This window comes from Chiloscyllium plagiosum, chromosome 5 (assembly GCF_004010195.1).
Source record: "Chiloscyllium plagiosum isolate BGI_BamShark_2017 chromosome 5, ASM401019v2, whole genome shotgun sequence".
Lineage (NCBI taxonomy): Eukaryota > Metazoa > Chordata > Chondrichthyes > Orectolobiformes > Hemiscylliidae > Chiloscyllium > Chiloscyllium plagiosum.
Window position 1 is genome coordinate 62,955,842 of NC_057714.1, and position 22,305 is coordinate 62,978,146.

Here is a 22,305-nt window from a genome sequence, read left to right on the forward strand (position 1 = left end):
CCTATATGTTATATAAAATTTGTACTAATCTTCAATATTACAAAAAAAACTTTTCTCTCCTATCATTTCATACTAAAGTACAAACTGATGTGGTGAAAGATCATCTTCACCAGTTGCTTCATCGATGATGTGTCCTCCATTATTATGTCAGAAGTGGGGATGTTCACTGATAATTGCACAATGTTCAGCACCATTCACTTCACTTCAGACATTCAAGCAATCCATGCACAAATGTAATAAAACACAGACAGTATCCAAGCTTGGGATGACAACTATCAAGTAATGTTCATCACCCCTTGACATTCAATAGTATCATGAATTCCCCACTATTAATATCCTGAGTATTACTAGAAAATGAACTGGATTGGACATATATAATAAGGCTAAAAGAGCAGGTCAGAGATTAGAAATCCTACAATGACTAACTCACCTCCTGATCCCTAAAGTCTGTCCACCATCTCCAAGATCCAAGTCAAGAGTGTGATGGAATATTTTCCACTTCTCGAGTTGAGTGCTCATCTGTCTCAGTAGCACAAGAAGCTCAGTGTTCAGTGCAACCGTGATCTCTGCACAAGCTTGTGGTAGGCACATGGGGGTCCATAGAGATCCCTCAAAGTTCTTTCCTCTTTTGATTCCACTCTCTTCTAGCCTGCCTAGTCCCCTACCTTTCATCGCCAATCAACACCTGAGCAGGGCCTGCCAACCTGGCAGAGTCAGTCCAAAGCTGTTCCATTCTTCAGCACATTAAATTTCAGAAGGTTATTGAACAGTCTGTTTGCAGTTTCTGTTGTCTTTCTGATGCCTGACTTGTTCCATGGATTGGGATTAACACGAGGTTAAGTGTGCTAGTATACCTGTTTATGCTGGTCCATAAATGTTGATGATGTAGAACATATAAATGATTTGGATGTATAGTTAGTATGTTTACAGATGACACCAAAATTGGCATTCTAGTGAACAGCAAAGAAAGGTTCAACGAGATCTGATCAGGTGGGCCAATGGGTTGAGGAGTGGCAGATGAAATTTAATTTAGATAAATGTGAGGTGCTGAATTTTGGAAAAGCAAATCAGGGCAGGACTTATACGCCTAATGGTACTGTCCTGGGGAGTGTTGCCGAACAAAGAAACCTTGGAGAGCAGGTATATAGTTCCTTGAAAGTGGACTCACAGGTAGTTAGGATAGTGAAGAAGGTGTTTGGTTTGCTTGTCTTTATTGGTTAGTGCATTGAGTAGGGGAGTTGAGAGGTAATGTTGTGGCTGTGCAGGATGTTGGCAGGCCACTTTTAGAAAACTGTGTGCAATTCTGGTCTCCCTTCTATGGGAAGAATGTTGTGAAACTTGAAAGGGTTCAGAAAAGATTTTCAAGGATGTTGCCAGGGTGGGAGGATTTGAGCTATAGGGAGAGGCTGAATAGGCTGGGGTTGTTTTCCCTGGAGTGTCAGAGGCTGTGGGGTGACCTTATAGAGGTTTATAAAATCATGGAGGGCGTGGATTGGGTAAATACACAACAGCTTTTGCCCAGGGTGTCGGGTCCAAAACTAGAGGGCATGGGTTTAATGTGAGAGGGGAAAGATATAAAAGGGACGTAAGGGGAAACTTTTTCACACAGAAGGTCATGCATGTATGGAATGAGCTGCCAGAGGAAGTGATGGAGGCTGGTACAATTACAGCATTTAAAAGATACCTGGATGGGTATATGCATAGAAAAGGTTTAGAGGGATGTGGGCCAAATGCTGGCAAATGGGACTAAACTTGTCCATGCCGACCATATATCCTAGATAAGTTGGATCAAAGGGTCTGTTTCCATGCTGTACATCTCTATGACTCTGACTGTACCTGCAACATCCAGACAGAATTATTGTACTGGCACTCCAGTACTGTTGATCCTGTACATGGATGTGGTGAACCATTGTATGCTGGAAATTTTACTTTCACAGGATTTGTTATATCTTCCCATGTCTGTGGGTAAATATTTTGAGAATTTTCCATACAGTGTATTTCCACTTGCTCATGTCAAACTTGTTCAACAGTGAACATTCACCAGCTTTTTGATGATAGGTTATTTGAGTTTTTGCAAAAGCTTTAGGCAGTCTAATGCCATTGATATTTCACAGATTCCCTAGAGTGCAGAAAGAGGCTATAAATGCAGAAGGCCATATCTTATACATGTCTTGGAATTTCGAGTGATTGTGTACATCATCAAGTTTACACTTAGGGCCTGTGAACTTTGTTAAACTGTCAGGATCACTAAATACCTACAAACTTACATTTATCCCTCTTCTACACTCTAAGTCCTCAGATTGTCAAGTTAATCTTTCTGGAAGTTTTCTATTGTCGTGTATGCAATCATTAACTCAACAGTTTTGATGGCTAGCTCCAGATCTTAAATATCATAGAATGAGTCCTTTTCTCTGCATCTACTCATGAAGTGATCTTTGGATTCCGTTGGCTTCTGCTCTTACCTGATAACCACCTGAAGAAGGAGCGATGCTCTGAAAGCTAGTGCTTCCAATTAAAACTATTGGACTATAACCTGGTGTTGTGTGATTTTTAACGTCAATTAATATGGCAGTTTAATCTGTATGTCTGAATTAGCTTGCTATTATGATCAATAAATTTGGGGATATTTTAACTCTTTGGCAATTTATCTTCCTCCCAATTGTCATCAAATTTTAATCACTTGTTTTTCTGCACCTGTCACTCCTGGAAACTTTGTTTGAATCGCTTTAAAAATCATTTTATTGTGTTTTAAGGGAGGGTTTATCTCCACAAGACTGAGTGAGCTTTATTCATACTATTGTCCTGAGCTCTCCTCATTAACCATGCACCACATCCCAATAGTACCCCACTCATCTGATGTGAGTCTAATTCTCCTACTCATTGTAGGCAGAAGTAGTCACTACTGCTATATTCTGGCAGATCTGGTGCTGGTGCAGTATCTGAAAGGCCATTGTGCACCTGAGAAAGGGTTGCCAATCTGGAGATATCCTGCATGGTTCCAAACATTTGCCTTGGACAGGGAAGAATATGGAGGAAATGGTATGTCACTTTGTAGCCAGGGACGTGGTGGTTCTGATGGATGGGGTAGTGCAACTTAGCACTGTTGTTTGTCTCCAAACTGGCAGATGAGACCATAATACTGGATAATTCCAGGCTGCTTCAATGTTGCCACCCATGTCAATGCAGTATCAGCCAACCAGAAGAATGCCCAGCAATTTCATAAGAAAATCAATGATATTCTCTCCTCACCCAGGGTTATTGGCACTTTCTTTCCTCATCTACCTCAAACTCTCAATCTCTACTACTGCACCCACCTCCCACCAAGCCTCAAGCTCCACCACTCTCACTGTTGTATGCAGCATCTTCCTTCACTCAATCCTATGTTAACCCCTCACACTGCTAGGTCTTTATGGCCTCTGTGCTGCCTCATCACTTGCTCAGGACACCTCACCATTTTTCCAAACCATAACAGCACCAACAGTTATAGAATCAACTTGCATCTCACTCAATCCCTTCTTTCACATAGTAGGGCTGAAAGAGCCAGGGTAGGTAGTGTGGTGCCCGACATCCAGATTCTCTCGCTCTCTCACTCTTTTGCTCTCTCGGATCTTGGTCCTCATTGAGGAAAATCAAGCCTGGTCCTGTGGAGATGCAGAAATATTCATATCTTGGTGAAAATGTTAGAAACATCGTCCATTGCTGTCCTACCTCTCCCATTACATCATTGTGAATGTATTATTAACATTCTCAACTTCTACCTATTGTTCATGATGTACATTGTATCCTCTTCAGCTCTTGTTACAATGATCTCTGTCGAAGTCCCAGCAATCTCCTCCCTTGCTTCCCTCAGTATCCTGGGATAGATTACAGGCCCTGGGGACTTATCAACCTTAATGTTTTTCAAGACACTCAATACCTCCTCCTTCTTAATCTTGACATGCCCCAGAGTATCAACATTATCCTCCCTAATATCACTGTCATCCATGTCCTTCTCCTTGTGAATACCGATGCGCAGTACTTGTTAAGAACTTGACTCACTTCGTATAGTTTCATCCATAAATTCCTTCCATTGATCTTGAGTGAACCTACCCTTTCCTTTATTACCCTCTTGTGCCTATATAAAATGGCTTGTTTGATTTCAGTTTCTTAAATCTCATATAAACTTTCTTTTTCTTTTTGACTAAACCCTCAATATCTCTTGTCATCCAAGATTCCCAAATCTTGCCCTCTCTTTTTTTGCATTGCTGTTTAACAGTATTAAAGAAATGGATATGTTGCTACATAAGGGTGAACTTTCCAATATCAATGCTCCTGTAACAAGGTATGCAAGTGATCAATTAATTAGCCACTCTAATCAAAACACACAGCAGCACAATTAAATCAAGCACATGCCCATAGATTAACCTTACACTGTACTCTGACAACTAGAGGCAGAATTTATTTGCTTTAACTGCTGTAGACACTTAGCATCCACAAAAGCCAGTTAAAGGGAAGCAAGAGTTTTAAAAATGTTCATACATAAAATAAGTGCTGTAGTGAGTGAAAGAAAGGTTGCCTCACTGAACTATGTCCCTTGACAAGGAGGCTGCAATCAGAGGAAATAGCATCAGAACTATTCAGAAAAGATGAGTGAATGATGACATTTACAGTCTCAAAAGACTTTTCAAATTACAAATACCCAATATTTCCCTTTAAAAACAAAATTGGCGAAGTATTCTTACAACATGGTCGTTCCTCAAAAACAAATGCATATTAATTGATGACCTTGCATTTAACCTATAAGGTTATCTCAAAGCACTTGAGTATCCTTACCACGTTTGTCTCTACCATCCATTTGTCACATTACAGTTGCGAGTGTGGTGCTGGAAAGGCACAGCAGGTCAGGCAGCATTCGAGGAGCAGGAGAATCGATGTTTCAGATGTAAGCACTTCATCAGGAAGGTTTCCTGATGAAGGGCTTATGCACAAAACGTCAATTCTCCTGCTCCTCGGATGCTGCCTGACCTGCTGTACTTTTACAGCACCACACTCTCAACTCTGATCTCCAGTATCTGCAGTCCTCACTTTCTCCTAATTGTCACATTATAGTAAGTGACATATTATTAAATTCTGCCCATTTCTCTCATCATTGATTTCTTTTTTGTGCTCTGTTTTCTGCACTACTGCATTGAAGTTCAATCTAAGTTGGAAGAACAACACTGTATCTTTTGAATACACTTCCAGACACACCATAACTTTCTCTAGGGCAACAGAAATGGCCAATAAATGCTGGTCTAGCCAGTGATGTCTATATCCCATAAACAAAGAAAAACTGAGGCTGACTGGCTGGAGTGTCAACAGCCTGCTACAAGCTTCACATGAATATTATTGCAGCTGCTCTTATACTACTGTGGTTGAACATCATTTTTTGCTAGAACAGTGTTCCTGACAGCCTTTTGGCTCTAATATGTAATCTGCAACATACCAAATATATATTTTACTGGCTGGAAAAATGCTTATTTTCATAATGAAAATCCTTTTGATGTATGTTCCTTTTTTCATTTTTGAATTTGTTTCACACTAAGCAAAAGTACACAAACATCAGTACATAGTGAATCTCTGCATGGGAAGACTTTGGCTGAAAATATGGCCACTTGAAGCACCAAAACTCATGCACCCTTGAAGCAAGATGCCTAGTTTTGCTTGAATCTTCCGGTAGTGATTGCAACGAGGGTTCGGTGGATCTCACTGACTGAGATCCTTGACTGGGGTTGTTAATCTGGAGTGAGATTCAGGGAGTCTCCTCATTCTAGGAACTGACTCTGAGCTAGCTGGTCAGAGCCCACATACTGTGCACATGTAAATGAGGGATGACTTGGTGATGGACACCAGCCTCTGTGAAGTTATTTCACTTCCCTTTCAGCCCTGTCATAAGTATTTCCAGTAGTTCCTTTTTTAAATTTTGTGTAGACCTTTAATTTAGACAGGAACAATTTTATTTACAGAGAGAAATAGAAGGAATCACTGGTAAACCAGCTTTGATCTGAGAATCTCTTTCAGACCCTGTACTCTCTTAATGCATCAGCTGAAATAGTTCAGTTGGGAGACCATTAGATTGAAGATCTAAATGTCCCCATTTCAATCCTGGGTTTCAGCAAAATAAGCAGTAACGTGCCTGTTGTTATTGTAAAATGTTTGTCGATGACCATGTTTGATCGATTCACAATTTCAGTGATATCAGTTCCTCTTTTATGCAACCCAGGTGCATTGCTGTAGTTCTATATCTGTTTGGAAAATGAAGTATCATAGGGACAGGAAAGTTGAATCCCTTTGAGTTCTGGACTGGATGTCATTTGTTATTTCTGTGTGACCTTCCTCAATCTCTCAAAGGCAGACTGAGAAAACCCTTGGAGAGACAAAGTCTGATATAAATCATTAGGCAATTTTCTTTTTCTGTTAAGATGAACAATGGGTATGACTGGACTCACTCAATTCAAAATATAAAACCATTCTCTGTCCAATTATAGAAAATAAAGAACACTAACCCTAACTTTCCAACATCAGTCAGTTATCTTATCTGCTTTAAACAAGATGATTTCTAATTGTTCTTTCGTATTTGTAACTTCTTAGACTCAGCAAAAACACCATAGCTTTCTCTGTAAAGTTTGACTGATGGCACAATCACCTCCTTTGCTGGCTTGTCTCATTTTCTAACTTTTTTTATTTCCTGTTATTTTCTATCCAGGGTAAAAAAAAGTCTGATAAGTGCATCTTGCTGATAGCCCAAGGGGAAACACCTATACCAGATTTCTTTTTCAAACACAGCATTAAAGAATCGAAAAAAATGACAACGTATATTGAGTTGCTTTGCTTTGTGCTTTGGACAAACTATTTCGACGTTTGGCTCACTATCCTATAACTTTTGTCTTTGTTCTTTGTTTCAAACATGCTGGACGATATTTTGATATAAAAAGCCAACATCCAAGTGTGACTTTTTCTCACGAATTGAATAAGGCTGTATCTCATAGCTGCTCATTTGCTTTCTTAGTGCTTGCTTACTTGGTGTCGAGAGTGTGGTGCTGGAAAAGTACAGAAGGTCAGACAACACCCGAGAAGCAGGAAAATCAACATTTCGTGTAAAAGCCCTTCATCAGGAATGAGGCTGGGAGCCTCGGTGGTGGAGAGATAAATGAGAGGGGCTGGGGCTGGGGGAATGTAGCAATAGATGGGTAGAGGTGGGGGTAATGGTGATAGGTCAGAGGGAGGGTGCAGTGGATAGGTAGGAAGGAAGATGGGGAGGTCATGAGGATGGTGTTGAGCTGGATGGTTGGAAACAAGATAAGGTTGGGGAGGAAGAGGGGAAATGAGGAAACTGGTGAAATCCACATTGATGCCATGGGTTGGAGGGTCCCAAGGCGGAAGATGAGGCTTTCTTTCTCCAGGCATCGGATGGTAAGGGAGTGGCAATGGAGTAGGCCCAGAACCTGCATGTCTTTGATGGCGCGGGAGGGGAAGTCGAAGTGTTCGGCCATGGGGCGGTGGGGTTGGTTGGTGCGGTGTTCCTGAGATGTTCTCTGAAGCTTCAGGCTGGAAATATTTTAAAAATTATTGATTGCTGCTCTTTTAGAAAGCAAGCAGCCTAATGGTACAGTTTACACATCTGTTCATTCAAGCAGTAGTAGATCATTTATACATGAATGGGAGCCAAGACTGGACAAATGGAGATCCAGCTGACAATATGTTCATTTGTGAACAGGTAACCAGTTGTCAATGACAAAGGCATTCTGTCTGCCAACATCAATGCGATTGGTTCCCAGTAGCTGAACAGCTTGCGGCTGTGAACAAGATAGGGAGAAGCTATCAGATCTCCAATGGCTGAGAAGCTCCCTCTATTCTTTGCAATTAAAAAATTCTAAACTTGAAGAAATCCAGCTTATTTTTCCTTCACAGTTGCTGTAAGCTGTAACTTTTAATTCATAAGTCAGAGACCTTTTAAAAGTGTGAACCAGTCACCCAATGCTTCCTGCAAACAAGTGAAACATCCGGAGAAAGAAGGTTGAGAAACAACTTTCTGATTAGCACAAGTCAAATCTCAGCAAACCTGTGAACAGGGACCAATGAACTGTTTTCCATTCTTTTCCTTCCAGCCATAACATCTTTGTTTGTTTTCTTATCTGTATCTATCCATATATGTATGGTATTGTTTATAAGGAAGTTCAAATTTTAACCAGGAGCATTATATGTGAATTATTTATCATTTTTGCTTGTATCTGGAGTCTATTTCTTTGTAATAAATTGTCATTCTGGCTGAGTACAGAAATCTGGTCTGTGTTTTCTGTTAATCTGAGGTAAATTGGTGGATGCTGTGTACTTCTTAAAATCTTCAATTTTTTGATAACTCTGTGAATAGTAGTTTCCAGTATGCTACCGTAGTGAGGCATAACACTTGCCTAAAATGTCTATTAGCAAAGCCACATGATCAAACAGCTTGCCTTGATGCTCAGTAATCTTTCATCAAGGGGCAGACATTTTGCTGTATGACACTATGCTATGTCAACCTTATAGCTGCATCATGTGCAAGCAGCTTATATGACAAAGACACTGCACAGGCAGCAAGTAAGCAGCCAAGTCCATAGAGACACCCTTCAGATGATCAGACGGTCCTGACTTAGCAAGTCAAGGGCAGCCTCACATACCAGTCCAGGGGACTGACCAATATCAAGTGTCTGGTTGGGGTCCATCTGCAGTCTGGGGAATGGGTCATGGTCAGCTCTGTGGATCCAAAATGGTCATTTCATGAAGTAGAGCTAATGCAATCAGAGAGCTATGCAGACATCAGTCAGGGGTCTGACCTCCTCCTCTGGGACTCTATAGTTGTATTGCTCAAAGGGATAAATCATGGTCAGTGTATCAGGTTTGTCCTGAGAAAGGAAAGAAAAAGAGAATGGGGGAAAGGGGACAGCTATTGCAGAAAGGAGACTCAGTAACGTATTGTTCAGGTTTGGGGCTCCAGGCTCAGGTACGGGGTGGAGGGGGGGGGTTGACAATTGTGAACAGGGTAACCGTGTTCATAAAGGGCACCACATTAAATCTTAGATGGTAATGGGGTCATGTGGGAAAGGATTTCATCTATGTTCTGAAACACTGGCTTCAAGGATGGCAGTGTATAACAAAGCCCCTGTATGATCACTGCATATGGGGGGAATCATGGGCAGTATAGGCTCATCTGGACTGGTTGGTTAGGGACATGGGGAGATACAAAGCCCATAGAGTTTTAGGATGGGCTATCAGGAAAGGAGTATAGATGTTCAGGACCTCACCAACATGTAGTGGAAAACTAGTGCTCAAGTACAATGAGCTATCGCCTCCTTTTTGAGCTGGAAATCAAAACTGTACACAAGGAATGAAAATGGATGTGATCACAACCGGCGTGGGTAGGGTAAGTGTCTCAGCTGGTGAGAGCAGGGAGCTGTAAGGCAACCAATATGAGGGAATTTACAGGGCAACACTATTATACATACACCAATACACTGTGTAGACACAGACCTGCAGGCTTCCTAAACCCTTGCAATCCTAATGCAATGCCCCTGTGTATTGTACTGCATCCTACTCCAAGGATTCCCAGTTCCAAAGGAAATTAATTCATTAAGTCCTGTGGTTCAGACCAGCATTTGTTGCACTTCCCTAACTGCCCTTGAATAAGTAATTGTGAGCTGCCTTCTCACACTGCTGTAATCCATATAGTGTTAGCTAAGGAGTATCAGGATCATCTAGTGATATTGCAGGAATGGTGATATCATTCCAAGTCAGGAATGTGTACGATTCTGAGGAAAACATGCGATGGTGGTGTTCTCATCTGCTTCCTGTTTTTATTCTTCCAGATACCAGAAGTTGGAGATTACCAAGCTCCATTATAACTATCTGGCTTAAATGAACATCAAGGTGTGTTTTTCTTTACAAACATTCCAAAACAACTTTATTTTAAGATTCAACACTGCTCAATTTGATCAACTTGTCTGATATTAGGTGTAGACAGGCTGAAAGACTAATTTATTTGGGTAGGCTCCAATTTAGTAAGTAGTTCAAAATTCTCAGCATTCTGAAGGCTTATTAAGAAATCAACATTCTCATTTAATTTAAAGATCCTTCTTGATTTGCAACCTGAGGAGTGATTTACATTGGTAGTTCTTTCTGATGAAGGTATTGTTTAGAAGAGCAGGGTGAATGGTTATGTTGCAGTCTCTTTCTGTATCCTGGAACTGTTATTTGTGGGTTTCTATTTCTTGGCTACTCCATCAGTCAAGAAATGTAAACTGAACTGGGTGACTGAGCTGCGGAGTAGAATTTCACTCAGTAAAAAGTGTACGAACCAATTTGGATTTTATCCTGCATCACGCAGAGGGTTGGAAGTCCAGGCTGTTGTACTAATCAGCTCATTCAAAGAAAAATTGGTCCTAGTTATGTATATTTTACAAGCCATAAATGAAAGTAAATAAGATGAGTAAAGCAGTTTTTGTTCTGCATCAAGAGGACATTATAAATGCATTTGTGCAATATTAGCATCAGACAATATTGAAACATTTTTAAGCAGGACTTTTTCAGTTAATGGTGAGGTTGCCTTTAAAGCTGAGAGATGCATCAGCAAGTTCATTGTAACTGTTGAGAAGGCTCTAGGCTAAGTTTCAGATGTGCCTTGTTCTCCTGCAACGTCTGATAGGTGGTCTGCAGATCACACAATCAACACACTTAAACCAATCTCAGTCCTATCTTGTGCTAAAACCCCAAACATATAATGGGAAAGTAAGTGTGTTCCTTATTTTTGCATACATTTATTGTGAGTCTCATTAAGCCTGGCACCGATGTCAATTAGGAACATCATACCCTTGGGAACAATCATATAAAGCTCTTAAAATGAGCATTGCCTGTGAACGCTAAGGGAATCAAAGGATATGGGGATAGAGCTGGAAAGTGAAAATGAGGTGAAAAATCAGTTATGATCTTGTTAAATGGTAGTGAAATTTCAAAGAGATATATACTCTATTCCTGGTCTTACTTATACTTCTAAGCTTCCCAGCAGCTTTTCAACCATTGTTTTGTCTCCATCAAATATAGACTTCACGAATGAAGGTGTTATAGCTGCTTCCTGAATAATAATCATTGATATCATCTTTCTGTGGTCAGTTATGAGATGAAAATTCTCAGAGGTGAATTGTTTCAGTTCACTTCACCCAGGAAACCTAACACCTGGTGCTGGTGCTTTTTGAAAAGACCTGTGCCTTCTTTTCCAGCATAAAATAATAGAGATGTCGCCTTTTTCAAATCAGCAACATTTTAAAATTTGCATGACTTTTAAATTTGCATGATTAATGTGAATGCAACAGATCACCTGATCTGATAGATGTATCTTCAGTGACTTGGAATTATCCAGTAGCATGAATGCCACATACTGTGGTAACCTTCACATTGACAGGAAAGATTATCCCTGATCTAAATTTTCTCTGCAGGTCACTTGCAAAAGGAGATATCACTGCGTGATAGCCTCACTTGTAAAACGAAGAACCTGAAGATGGATCCTGCCTGACATGTTCAAGTAAAAATGGATAGCTGCTCACAATGTGACGTCCTCTACATTGAGGAGACAAAACATGGATTGGGAGACCACTGTGCAGAACACCTATGATCTGTCCTTTTTAATGATCCTGAGCTTCCCATCGCTGGCCATTTCACCACAGTGTTCCCTGGCCAGTATCTCTGTCTCAGGCTTGCTGCAGTGCTCCAGTGGGGCTCAGTGCATGCTGGAAGAACAGCACCTCATCTTCAGTTTGGGAACATTTACAGCATTAGGATTCAATATTAAGCTTTTAAGCACAGCTAATCCATTTTTACCCACTCGTAATCCCTATTTAGCTTTTCTTCTTCCCTGGTTTACTACCTACAAATCACTTTGTCTGCCGAACTCTTTTTTTCTCTCTCTCTCTCTGGGCTCTGTCTCCATCTATTCACTCACTCCTTCATTCTACTCCCCACTCCCTATCATCAGCCTAAATACCATATTTTCTGAGCTACTGTCGGTTCTGAAAAAGGGTCATTGGACTCAAAATATTAACTCAGTTCTCTCCCCACAGATGCTATCAGATCTGTGTAATTTCTCCAGCATTTTCTGTTCGTTTTTGCTACAGATCTCCAACATCCACAATTTTTGTTTTAAAAATGGGTAGATGTTTGACAGCAGTTTCCAGAAGTTACAAGTGCTTTGATTTCTTCATTATCTATAGTGTAATTTAAACGTAAGTATTATCTCAGCATTTACAACAATTAGGGACTTAATCCGAGGATGCTGTGCTTTTCCAGCACCACTCTAATCTGGAACTTAGTTTTAACTGCAAACACTCACATAGTAGAAGAGGTCAGTAGCATGTTGCAACCAAGAAGATTCAACCACATGATTTGTCAGTGTTAAATTTTATATCCAGTTATTGCATTTTCATTTGACTTCAGGGTTTGCCAACCACTTAAATAGAGAGGCATATATATGGAGGAGAAAGTGAGAACTGCAGGTGTTGGAGATCTGAGTCGAGAGTGTGTTGCTGGAAAAGCACAGCAGGTCAGGCAGCATCCGAGGAGCAGGAGAATCAACGTTTCAGGCATAAGCCCTTCATCAGGGATGAGGCTTGTGGGCCAGAGGGCTGAGAGATAAATGAGAGGGTGTGGGGTTGGGGATAAGGTAGCTGAGAGTGTGATAGATGGATGAAGGTGGGGGATGATAGGTCAGAGAGGAGGGTGGAGCAGATAGATGGGAAAGATGATGGACAGGTCAAGAAGGTGGTGCTAAATTGGAGGCTTGGGACTGGGATAAGGTGGGGGGGAGGGGAAGTGAGGGAACTGCTGAAGTCCACATTAATACAGGGTCCCAAGGCGGAAGATGAGGCATTCCTCCTCCAGGTGTCTGGTGGTAAGGGTTTGGCGATAGAAGAAGCCCAGGACCTGCATGTCCTTGGCAGAGTGGGAGGGAGAGTTGAAATGTTCAGCCACAAGGTGTTGGGATAGTCTGGAATTCCATTGGAATTTCTGGGGCTGCTCACTTGCACTCTTAGTGTGAGGTTACTTCGTGTCAACATGGATCCTTGCAGCATCTCTTACTACCCTTACTACCCGATGCCTGGAAGAAGAACACCTCCTATTCCACCTTGGGAACCTGCAACCACAGGAGATCAATTTGGATTTCACCAGTTTCCTCATTTCCCCTCCCTTCACATTATCTCAGTACCAAGCCTCCATCCTGGCACCGCCATTCTGATCTTTCCCATCTATCCGCTCCATCCTCCGGTCTGACCTATCACCTTCTCCCTGGCCTTCTCAGCTACCTTTTCCCCCCCCAATCACACCCCTTCAATTTATCTCTCAGCCCTCTGGCCCACAAGCCTCATTCTTGATGAAGGGCTTTTGCCCAAAACTTCGATTCTCCCATTCCTCGGATGAGGCATATATATGACATGTATATTTCAGCTCCAATATTCAAAGAGATCCTGTAAGGGTCAGAAATGAAGTATTGTTGATATGTTTTGACCGAGCCATAACTGCAGGGTTATGGCTCGGTTCAAGGTGGCAAAACAGCAATGTGCTTCCGCAGTGTGTCTATGGATATGATGCTACAGGCTGAAGAGGCCAGCAGTGAGACCCTGGTTTCTGTGAATGGGAGAAAGTAAACAGCCTGAGAAGACAAGTAGGATTGACTGGTACTGGCAGAGGAAGACAACAACAGACGCATGGTGTCTCACAGCCATCACAAGAGCTTTAATGACTTGATCAGGGCATGAAAGGTGAATGGCATGAAACATTCAATTATAAGTCCCCTCACTGTCACTTCCTCAGCTTTTCATGTCCATTAGTCCTCCAACAAAACTTGTAAGGAACCTGACAATAAGACTAAAGTTCTGCAAAACTAGACACATAGAGAGTGAAACAGTAGCAGAATGGCTAAATCACACGCATCTGCCAAACAATGTGGAAAATTGTCTAGTATGTCCTGTGCCTAGGCCGTGCAATCTGATAGCATGGTAATTATCAGTCTACTCTCTATCATCAATAAAGTGACAGAAGATTTACAGCGTAATGAAGTGACACTTACTCAGCAATAACCTGCTCACTGATTATTACAGACTCATTGTGAGTTTCTAAAGGAATCTCTCTCCCCATTCTCACCACCTCTCCATAAGCAGGTTGTGATTTATTTTTTCATTTATGATAGCAGTATATCTTCCTCACTCCCTCTGTTGGTCGACTGACTGTATATGGACTTCATCAACATTGTGGCAAAGTTAAGTCAGAGTTAGGGTTTATCTCAAACACTCTTTGGGGAGATGATGGCCTCGTGGTATTATCACTGGACTGTTAATCCAGAGACCCAGGTAATGTTCTGGGGACTCAGGTTTGTAATGCCACCATGGCAGATGAAGGAATTTGAATTCAATAAATATCTGAAGTTAAGAGTCGCGAGTGTATGTTAGAAAAACACAGCAGGTCAGGCAGCATCAGGGTTTTGGATGAAGGGCTCTTGCCTGAGACATCAATTCTCCTGCTCTTCGGATGCTGCCTGACCTGCTGTGTTTTTCCAGCACCACTCTCTTGACTCTGATCTCCAGCACCTGCAGTCCTCACTTTCTCCTATCTGACATTAAAAGTCTAATGATGACCATGAATCCATTATTGATTATCAGGAAAAACTTGTCTGGTTCACTACTGTCCTTTAGGGAAGGAAACTGCCATCCTTACCTGGCCTGGCCTGGCCTACACGTGACTCCAGACCCATAGCAATATGGTTGACTCTTAACTACCCTCTGGGATGGGCAATAAATGCTGGCCTGGCCAGTGATGTCCTGACCCCATGAATGAATTTAAAAAACTCTTGGATGTGGGGGAATACTCCACAACACAGGCATACTTACAAACATACACAGAGATATAAAACAGGCAAGAAATAAAAGATCATTCAATTATTAACAACTTAAGGACATAGTAACCACGGGATATTAGTCTGTCCTTTTTAACAGCTGGAATCAATAGTCTGGAATTCCATTGGAATTTCTGGGGCTGCTCACTTGCACTCTTCGTGTGAGGTTACTTCGTGTCAATCTAGATCCTTGCAGCATCTCTGCCTTGCATTGCATTGCCATGCAATGCCGTTCCATGCCATGCTGTACTTGTTAGTGTTTTGGTTCTTAAGTCAGAGCCAAAGGCTGTCAGACTTGCCATATTGACATGCTCCTTTGCACATGCGTAAAAGGCTGGTTGTCAGTACGGACCTCACCTGTCCAATGGGGGAACCATTTTGCTGTGTGGTATAGATTAAATTCCCTACAGTGTGAAAACAGGCCCTTCGGCCCAACAAGTCCACACCGACCCTCTGAAGAGTAACCCACCCAGACCCATTTCCTTCTGCCTAATGCACCTAACACTATGTGCAATTTAGCATAGCCAATTCACCTGACCTGCACATCTTTGGACTGTGGGAGGAAACCCATACAGACACGGGGAGAATGTGCAAACTCCGCATAGACAGTCACTCGAAGCTGAAATTGAACCTGGGACCCTGGTGCTGTGAGGCAGCAGTGCTAACCACTGAGCCACCGTGCCGCCCCCCCCCCCAAACGATTTATGTTAAAATAAAAATCTTACACCTACAACACGTGCGAGCTGCCTGTTCAGCAAACACACTGCATGCTCATTCAACCAAATGACCGCATCAGAGAATAGAAGGGGATAGTCCAGTCAAGGAGTATGAGATATAAGTGAGGAGGTATTGGAGGTTAGATTTAAAAGTGGACAAATTCCCAGGTCGGGATGAGTTATTACTTGGGCTGCTGTGGGAGATAACTGAGGACACAGGGGCCCTGATTCAAATTTTTAAAACGTCTCTGGCCACAAGGCAGGTGCCAGAGGACGAGAGGAAATTTAATGTGGTTCCACTTTATGTGAAGGATGGTTGAGACAGACCAGGGAACCAAATATTACTGCGTCTCACATCAGTGGTAGGGAAACCACTGTGGAAAATAATGAGGCAGAAACTTACTCTCCATTAGACAGCCAAGGTTTGATCATGGGTAGTCAGCATGGCTTTGTCAGAGGGAGGTTGCGCACAACTAACTTGGTGGAGTTTTTTGAAGAGGTGACCAAGAATTTGTATGAGGGTCGGGCTATTGATCTTGTTTATATAGATTTCAGAAAGAGCTTTGACAAGTCCCTATATTGGAAACTGAAAAAGAAAGTAAAAACACATGGAATCGAGTGTAACTTGGCAAGTTAGATCCAAAATTGGCACAGAGGTGAAGGCTGGTTGTAGAATCCTGTTTGCGTGACTGGAGTCTGATGGCATACCACAGGCACTGGTGTGGGGCCTTATTGTTTGTGATATAAAGAAACGATATAGAAGAAAATGTGGGGAGACAACAAGTAAGTTTGCTGATGACATAAAGGGTGACTGGGTGGTTGACAGTTAAGAGGAAGGTTTTAAGTTACAGGAAGATTTGAACAGATTGGTCAGATCAATGGCAGGTGAAATTTAACCCTGATAAATGTGATTTGATGCACTTTGAAAGAAGGAATAAGGTAAGGGAATATTCACCGAAAGACAGGAGACTAGGAAGCTACGCGGAAGCTTGTTCACAGATCCCTGATATTGGCAGGACAGATTGATAGGGAAGTTAAGAAACTAGGCGGGACACTTTCTAGGGGAAGTCGCATTTTATTTTTATTTGTTTCGATCTAGTTTATTGTATCCACCACTAGAGTCACTAGAAGCCTACAGCACAGAAAAAGACCCTTTGGCCCTTTGAGACTGTGCCAGGCAGAGACAACCATCCCGGAGAAAATGAGGACTGCAGATGCTGGAGATCAGAATTGAGAGTGTGGTGCTGGAAAAGCACAGCAGGTCAGGCAGCATCCGAGGAGTAAGAGAATTGATGTTTTGGGCATAAGCCCTTCACCAGAAACAACCACCAACTATTCTAAAGCAAACACAGAAATTACTGGATAAGCTCAGCTGGTCTGACAGCATCTGTGAAGAGAAATCTGAGTTAACCTTTCAGGTCCAGTGACGCTTCCTCAGAACTGAATTTTCCATCATTTGGCATACTGTTTTGCATGCCTTGACGTTGAAAGTGTACATTTAAATACTTCTTAAACATTATAAGTGTTTCTGCCTGAACTACCCCTACAGGTGGTGAGTTCCGTCTGGGTGAAAAAAGACATTTTCTCACATCCCCTTTAAATCTACCAGCCTTCCCCTTTAATCTATGTCCCCTGGTCATTGATCCCTCCAACAAGGGCCAAATGTTTCTTCCAGTCTACCCTGTCTATGCCCTCTTAGTTGGCAAGATCAAACATAGACTAAGCAGTCGCTTTGAGGAACATCTATGCTGTGCTCTGTCCATAGGAATGACACCAATATTCACCTTGGTTTCATGCTAACATTCCATAGTGGGCTTGCTACAGTATTTCCATGCAACCTTTTTCTCCTTTTCACATCTTAATTTACACGTATTTTCATTTTCATCTTGCCTTTAACACTGTAAGCACTCACTTTGCCTTTTGCTCTGATATCAATTCTATTTGATCCTCCTTCCCCTCTGTCAATAACATAAAAACCACTAGTTTCCTGTTCTGCCCAATTCTGAAGAAAATATTGGACTCAAAATGTTAACTCTATTTCTATCTCCAAGAAAGCTGCCAGAACTGCTGAGTTTCTTCAGCAATTTCTGTTTTATTTTCAGATTTCCAGCATCTGCTGTAGCTTATTTTTATTCATGGAATGAATGTCTTGATGCTCAACAAAAACTCAGAGCTAGGCAAAAAAAAGGACAGCAGATGCTGGAGACTAAAGTCGAGAGTGTGGCGCTGGAAAAGCACAGCCGGTCAGGCAGCATCCAAGGAGCAGTAGAGTCGATGTTTCGGGCAAAAGCCCATCCACCTGTGAAAAACTCAGAGCTGTCAGGTTTCACATTTTTATATTCTTCGGGGACTGAGTTAAGAAGCTGAACTTTTAATGAAACTCCAGTGAATTGGTAAACTGATGTGGATTTTTCAAGAAAGGATGTTCATGTTACCTCAACGCCTCTAGAAGGTTCCTTTAGAAAACACATATACGCCTACCTTTTTGTTATTTTCAGTTGATGAATTCCATTAGAAGCATTGATCTATGACTCCTGAAATAGTTCAATGGGAAAATGCAACATGTGGTAAAGTTTTGAGCCATAGAAATCAATAGAAAGCTATCAGATCACACATTCTAAGATTGATTTAAGTCTGTGTGACAGAGCACAGAACAAAAACTTTTATCTGCTTCAGATCAGCTGAAAACATTGATACTCTACTACAGTCTACATAAGATAACAAAGGCAGCTGCAAATATCATCTCAAGAATTGAGAACCTATAATATGATGATGTGTCTACCAAAGCATTGGAGAAGAGGACCCAGTGCTTTAATTAATTTCATTAGAGACTTTTTACTGTCAGATACTTTAAAAATGTCCTGTAACTAATGAGGAGAGAAGGAAATCCAAAATAGCTAAATATCAATTTTGTCAAAACATCATGTACAGTGATAGAATGATGTTTCCATAACCCAATGATATGATTCTACATTTTATTTCATTATATCTAGCAAAATGAATGAGCAAAAGTTTAGTAAACACCATTTCAAGGTGTTCCTTCAAACTCCTTTGGAAACATTCTGGGTAAGAAATGCATTATGTTGGTTATTGCTCAGTAACTGCTGGATATCTATATTCTTTACTGCAGGCATTAGCCCAACTGCTGAGTTTCTCCAGAGTTTCTTAAATGTCAGTCTAGTATAAATAGCATCGTCCTGTACAGACTTCAGCTACTTTCACTCGAAAGCTAACAATAACTCATTTGTTGAAATATGTCATAATCACAGTTTGATATAACATTTGGTATCTTTACATTTTTATTTTGCCCAAACTTGTGCATAAAGCTATGATCTTTGATAAATTTGATACATGATTTTTTTTTAAATTACCAATCACCACTTAATAATACATCGTGTTTAACAATAGCTTTTCATTTCTGCAGGACTATTTTATTTCATATCAATATACATTAAATTGACTTCTTGTAAGAAATTATGCAGTACATTGTTAAAGAAACATAATGCATTGTATGCATAAGCATTCTCAAAAGACTTTCTCTGAATAGAAATAAAATGGTGACGAGACAATAGTAAAGAGCTAAGAAATTAACTGAAGAAACTCCAGTAAAGAGAACTTTAGTTAATGATCTGTATGTTCTTACATACTATGGTCTGCCTGTACCACTCACAAACAAAGCTACTCACTGTACTTAGGTAGACGTGAGACAATATATCAGATCAATCAATCATGGAGGGGATCTTTCTGTGGAACCTAGTGAGTTTTATCATGCTGCTAACCTTATTAAATATGCTCCATTCTATCACAGCACCACTCTCACATTATCTTGTGCTTACCAGTGTTGAAAGTGATTACTGCTATTTTCTTTCCAGTTTCCAGGTTTCCCACCACTGCTACCATAATTAAACCCCAGCTGTGTACTAGTTCAAACACTACAAGTCAGGAATAACTCTTTACAATTACTGTGAGTGAAGAATTGCCTAGGAGATGGCCAGAAGAGGCAGTATGATACCCCACTTTGCTAACCGGGACACTGAGAAGTTGCTGAACAGGGAGGGTACCAGTCCTCTTCCCTCAGGATTGCCAGAGGAAACCATGGCCCCAGATCCTGCCAGACTAGACTGATGTTGCCATCGGGTCAGAGCAGTGTCCGCTATCTGGAGGAATGCTCAGCAAGATGTTTAATGATTTTCTGTATTCCACAACAGTAAGTCCTTCTTCTCTCATTATCTCACACTCGCTCTAGGTGCTACTGCACACACTTCCCACCAAGGCTCATGGTTCACCACCCCCATTGTTTCATGCAGCATCTTCCCTCAGTTGCTCTCAGCCACTCCATCCTGCCAAACTACAAGCCTTCTGCTTCCTACTCACTCAGGCAGGACACCTCACCACCTCTCCATCACCTCCATTAACATGCACCAGTAATTTTATCTCACTCAATCCCTCCCTTCATCTAAGAGCAAGAAAACAAACTGCCCACATGAGGAAAAAGAAAAACAACATAGGAAGTGGGGTGCCCAACATTCAACTGATCATTCCTTATTAGGAGAGAGTACCTTCTCAGTTGGAGAGAAACATGATAGCCCATGTGATGATGTTGAAATCTTCATATCCGGCCAACCCAGTAAGATTCATTGTCAAGTGCTGCACTGCTCCCCCACTACAACCACTGTGGATACGTTCTTAACATGCCTACTCTCCCAAGTCGTATTGCACAAATCATTCCTCCTTTTGTCCTCTGCAGGCATCAGCAGTATCTACACAGCCTCTGATAGATCATTCAGACATGATCTCATTTTTCACCTCTGAAGGAGAAGCAAGAGACCACTCAGGAGAAGCACTGTCAAGGCTGTCTTTTTCACTCTCCACCAGCTCAGATACTGATGCCTCAGATGATTAGTTGTCAGGAGCACTTTCTGGTGATCACATGACTGCCATCTCTCCACAGAAAATGGAGGAAGGAATGTCCCAGGTCACAGGCACACAAGGAACTACCAGAAAGCAGGCCCCTGCTCAGCCCAAGCAGGAAAGACCCCATTGTGCTGACTATTAAAAACTTCATTAAAATGCGGAGACAGACTCAGGAGCAGAAAGCAGGCTAGTTGCAGATATTCATGAACTGGATTGAAAGTTGGAGGAGTCCGCCAGTACTATTTGCACCATGCTAGCTCTGGCATGTGTGCTTATGGCTATCTCCATGGACATGTTCACAGCTGCCATAGAAAGCCAACTCCAGCAGAAAGCTCATTGGCTGCTGGAAGTGCACATAAACCTTCCCTCAATTGCTTTAATCATTAGCAGTCAACACCAATGGGCAGGTGGAAGTTCAAGTCGAGGAGAGGGAGCCTGCCTTGTGTCATGTTTCCACTATGTCTGGGTTCTCTAGCCACAAACAACCCGAAGCCAAAATTCCAAGGCTAACAGGTTCCACTATAGGATAGTGTCAGTCCACTCCAGCTGCAAACATGTGGGCTGCACTCAGGTGTACTGGGAGGGCAAGGAAAATGAGAGCTTTCTGAGGGCACATATGTAGGACGAGTGATGCTTAATTGCACTTGGAATATCACATTTGTAAAAGTATTGGCATTTTAAACCATTACCTGTCAGATTGACCGTCATTTTAATGGCAGGTACAAGAATGAAGCTACAGAAGCTATCTTTCATTAATGCCAGCTGATGCTAGAACTATATCTGAAGGATTACAACTCTTTCCCTAATGCCTATCATAACAAAACGTTGTGTCATTTTTGAATATGGCAGCATCTGATGTTGTAAAGCGTTCAACCAGTTTTTAATGTTAACTTCTATTAAACAGCTGGAAATGTAAAGAGAAAAACAAAGAAAAATGTTGCATTTCCTTTTGGCACTAGCCAGGGTTTGCTTGCTTTTTGAGCAGCAATAAATTTACAGTCAATGAATACTGTCTTCTGACGAGGGAGTCACTCCCTCCATGACTCCCTTGTCAGATCCACACCCCCCACCAACCCAACCTCCACTCCCGGCACCTTCCCCTGCAATCGCAGGAGGTGCAAGACTTGTGCCCACACCTCCCCCCTCACCACCCTCCAAGGCCCCAAAGGAAACTTCCATATCCGCCACAGATTCACCTGCACCTCCACACACATCATCTATTGCATCCTCTGCACCCGATGTGGCCTCCTCTATATTGGGGAGACAGGCCGGCTACTTGCGGAGCGTTTCAGAGAACACCTCTAGGACACCCGGACCAACCAACCCAACCACCCTGTAGCTCAACATTTCAACTCCCCCTCCCACTCCAACAAGAATATGCAGGTCTTTGGACTCCCCCATCGTCAGACTACAGCGAAACGACGGTTGGAGGAAGAACACCTCATCTTCCGGCTAGGAACCCTCCAACCACAAGGGATGAACTCGGATTTCACCAGTTTCCTCATTTCCCCTCCCCCCAGCCTGTCTCAGTCAAATCCATCAAATTCAGCACCGCCCTCCTAACCTGAGATCTTCTTCCCGACCTCTCCGCCCCCACCCCAGTCTGACCTATCACCCTCACCTTGACCTCTTTCCACCTATCACATCTCCGACGCCCCTCCCCCAAGTCCCTCCTCCCCACCTTTTATCTTAGCCTGCTGGACAAACCTTCCTCATTCCTGAAGAAGGGCTTAAGCCCGAAACGTC

At 42.0% G+C, this 22,305-nt stretch overlaps 1 protein-coding gene and 1 non-coding gene across 2 annotated transcripts in view; one reads left to right on the forward strand and one right to left on the reverse strand.

The window, feature by feature from the left end:
* Positions 1-6,063: 6,063 nt before the first annotated feature.
* trnaf-gaa lies at positions 6,064-6,136 on the forward strand. Its single transcript has one exon. It is a non-coding gene; the product is annotated as a tRNA-Phe (tRNA).
* A 1,585-nt stretch (positions 6,137-7,721) lies between these two features.
* Positions 7,722-22,305, reverse strand: part of LOC122550257 (complex I assembly factor TIMMDC1, mitochondrial-like) — a 56,417-nt gene continuing 41,833 nt past the window's right edge. The window contains 2 exon segments of the mRNA XM_043691010.1: positions 7,722-7,814; positions 8,832-8,900. Of these exon segments, the coding sequence (XP_043546945.1) occupies positions 7,722-7,814; positions 8,832-8,900 (162 nt within the window).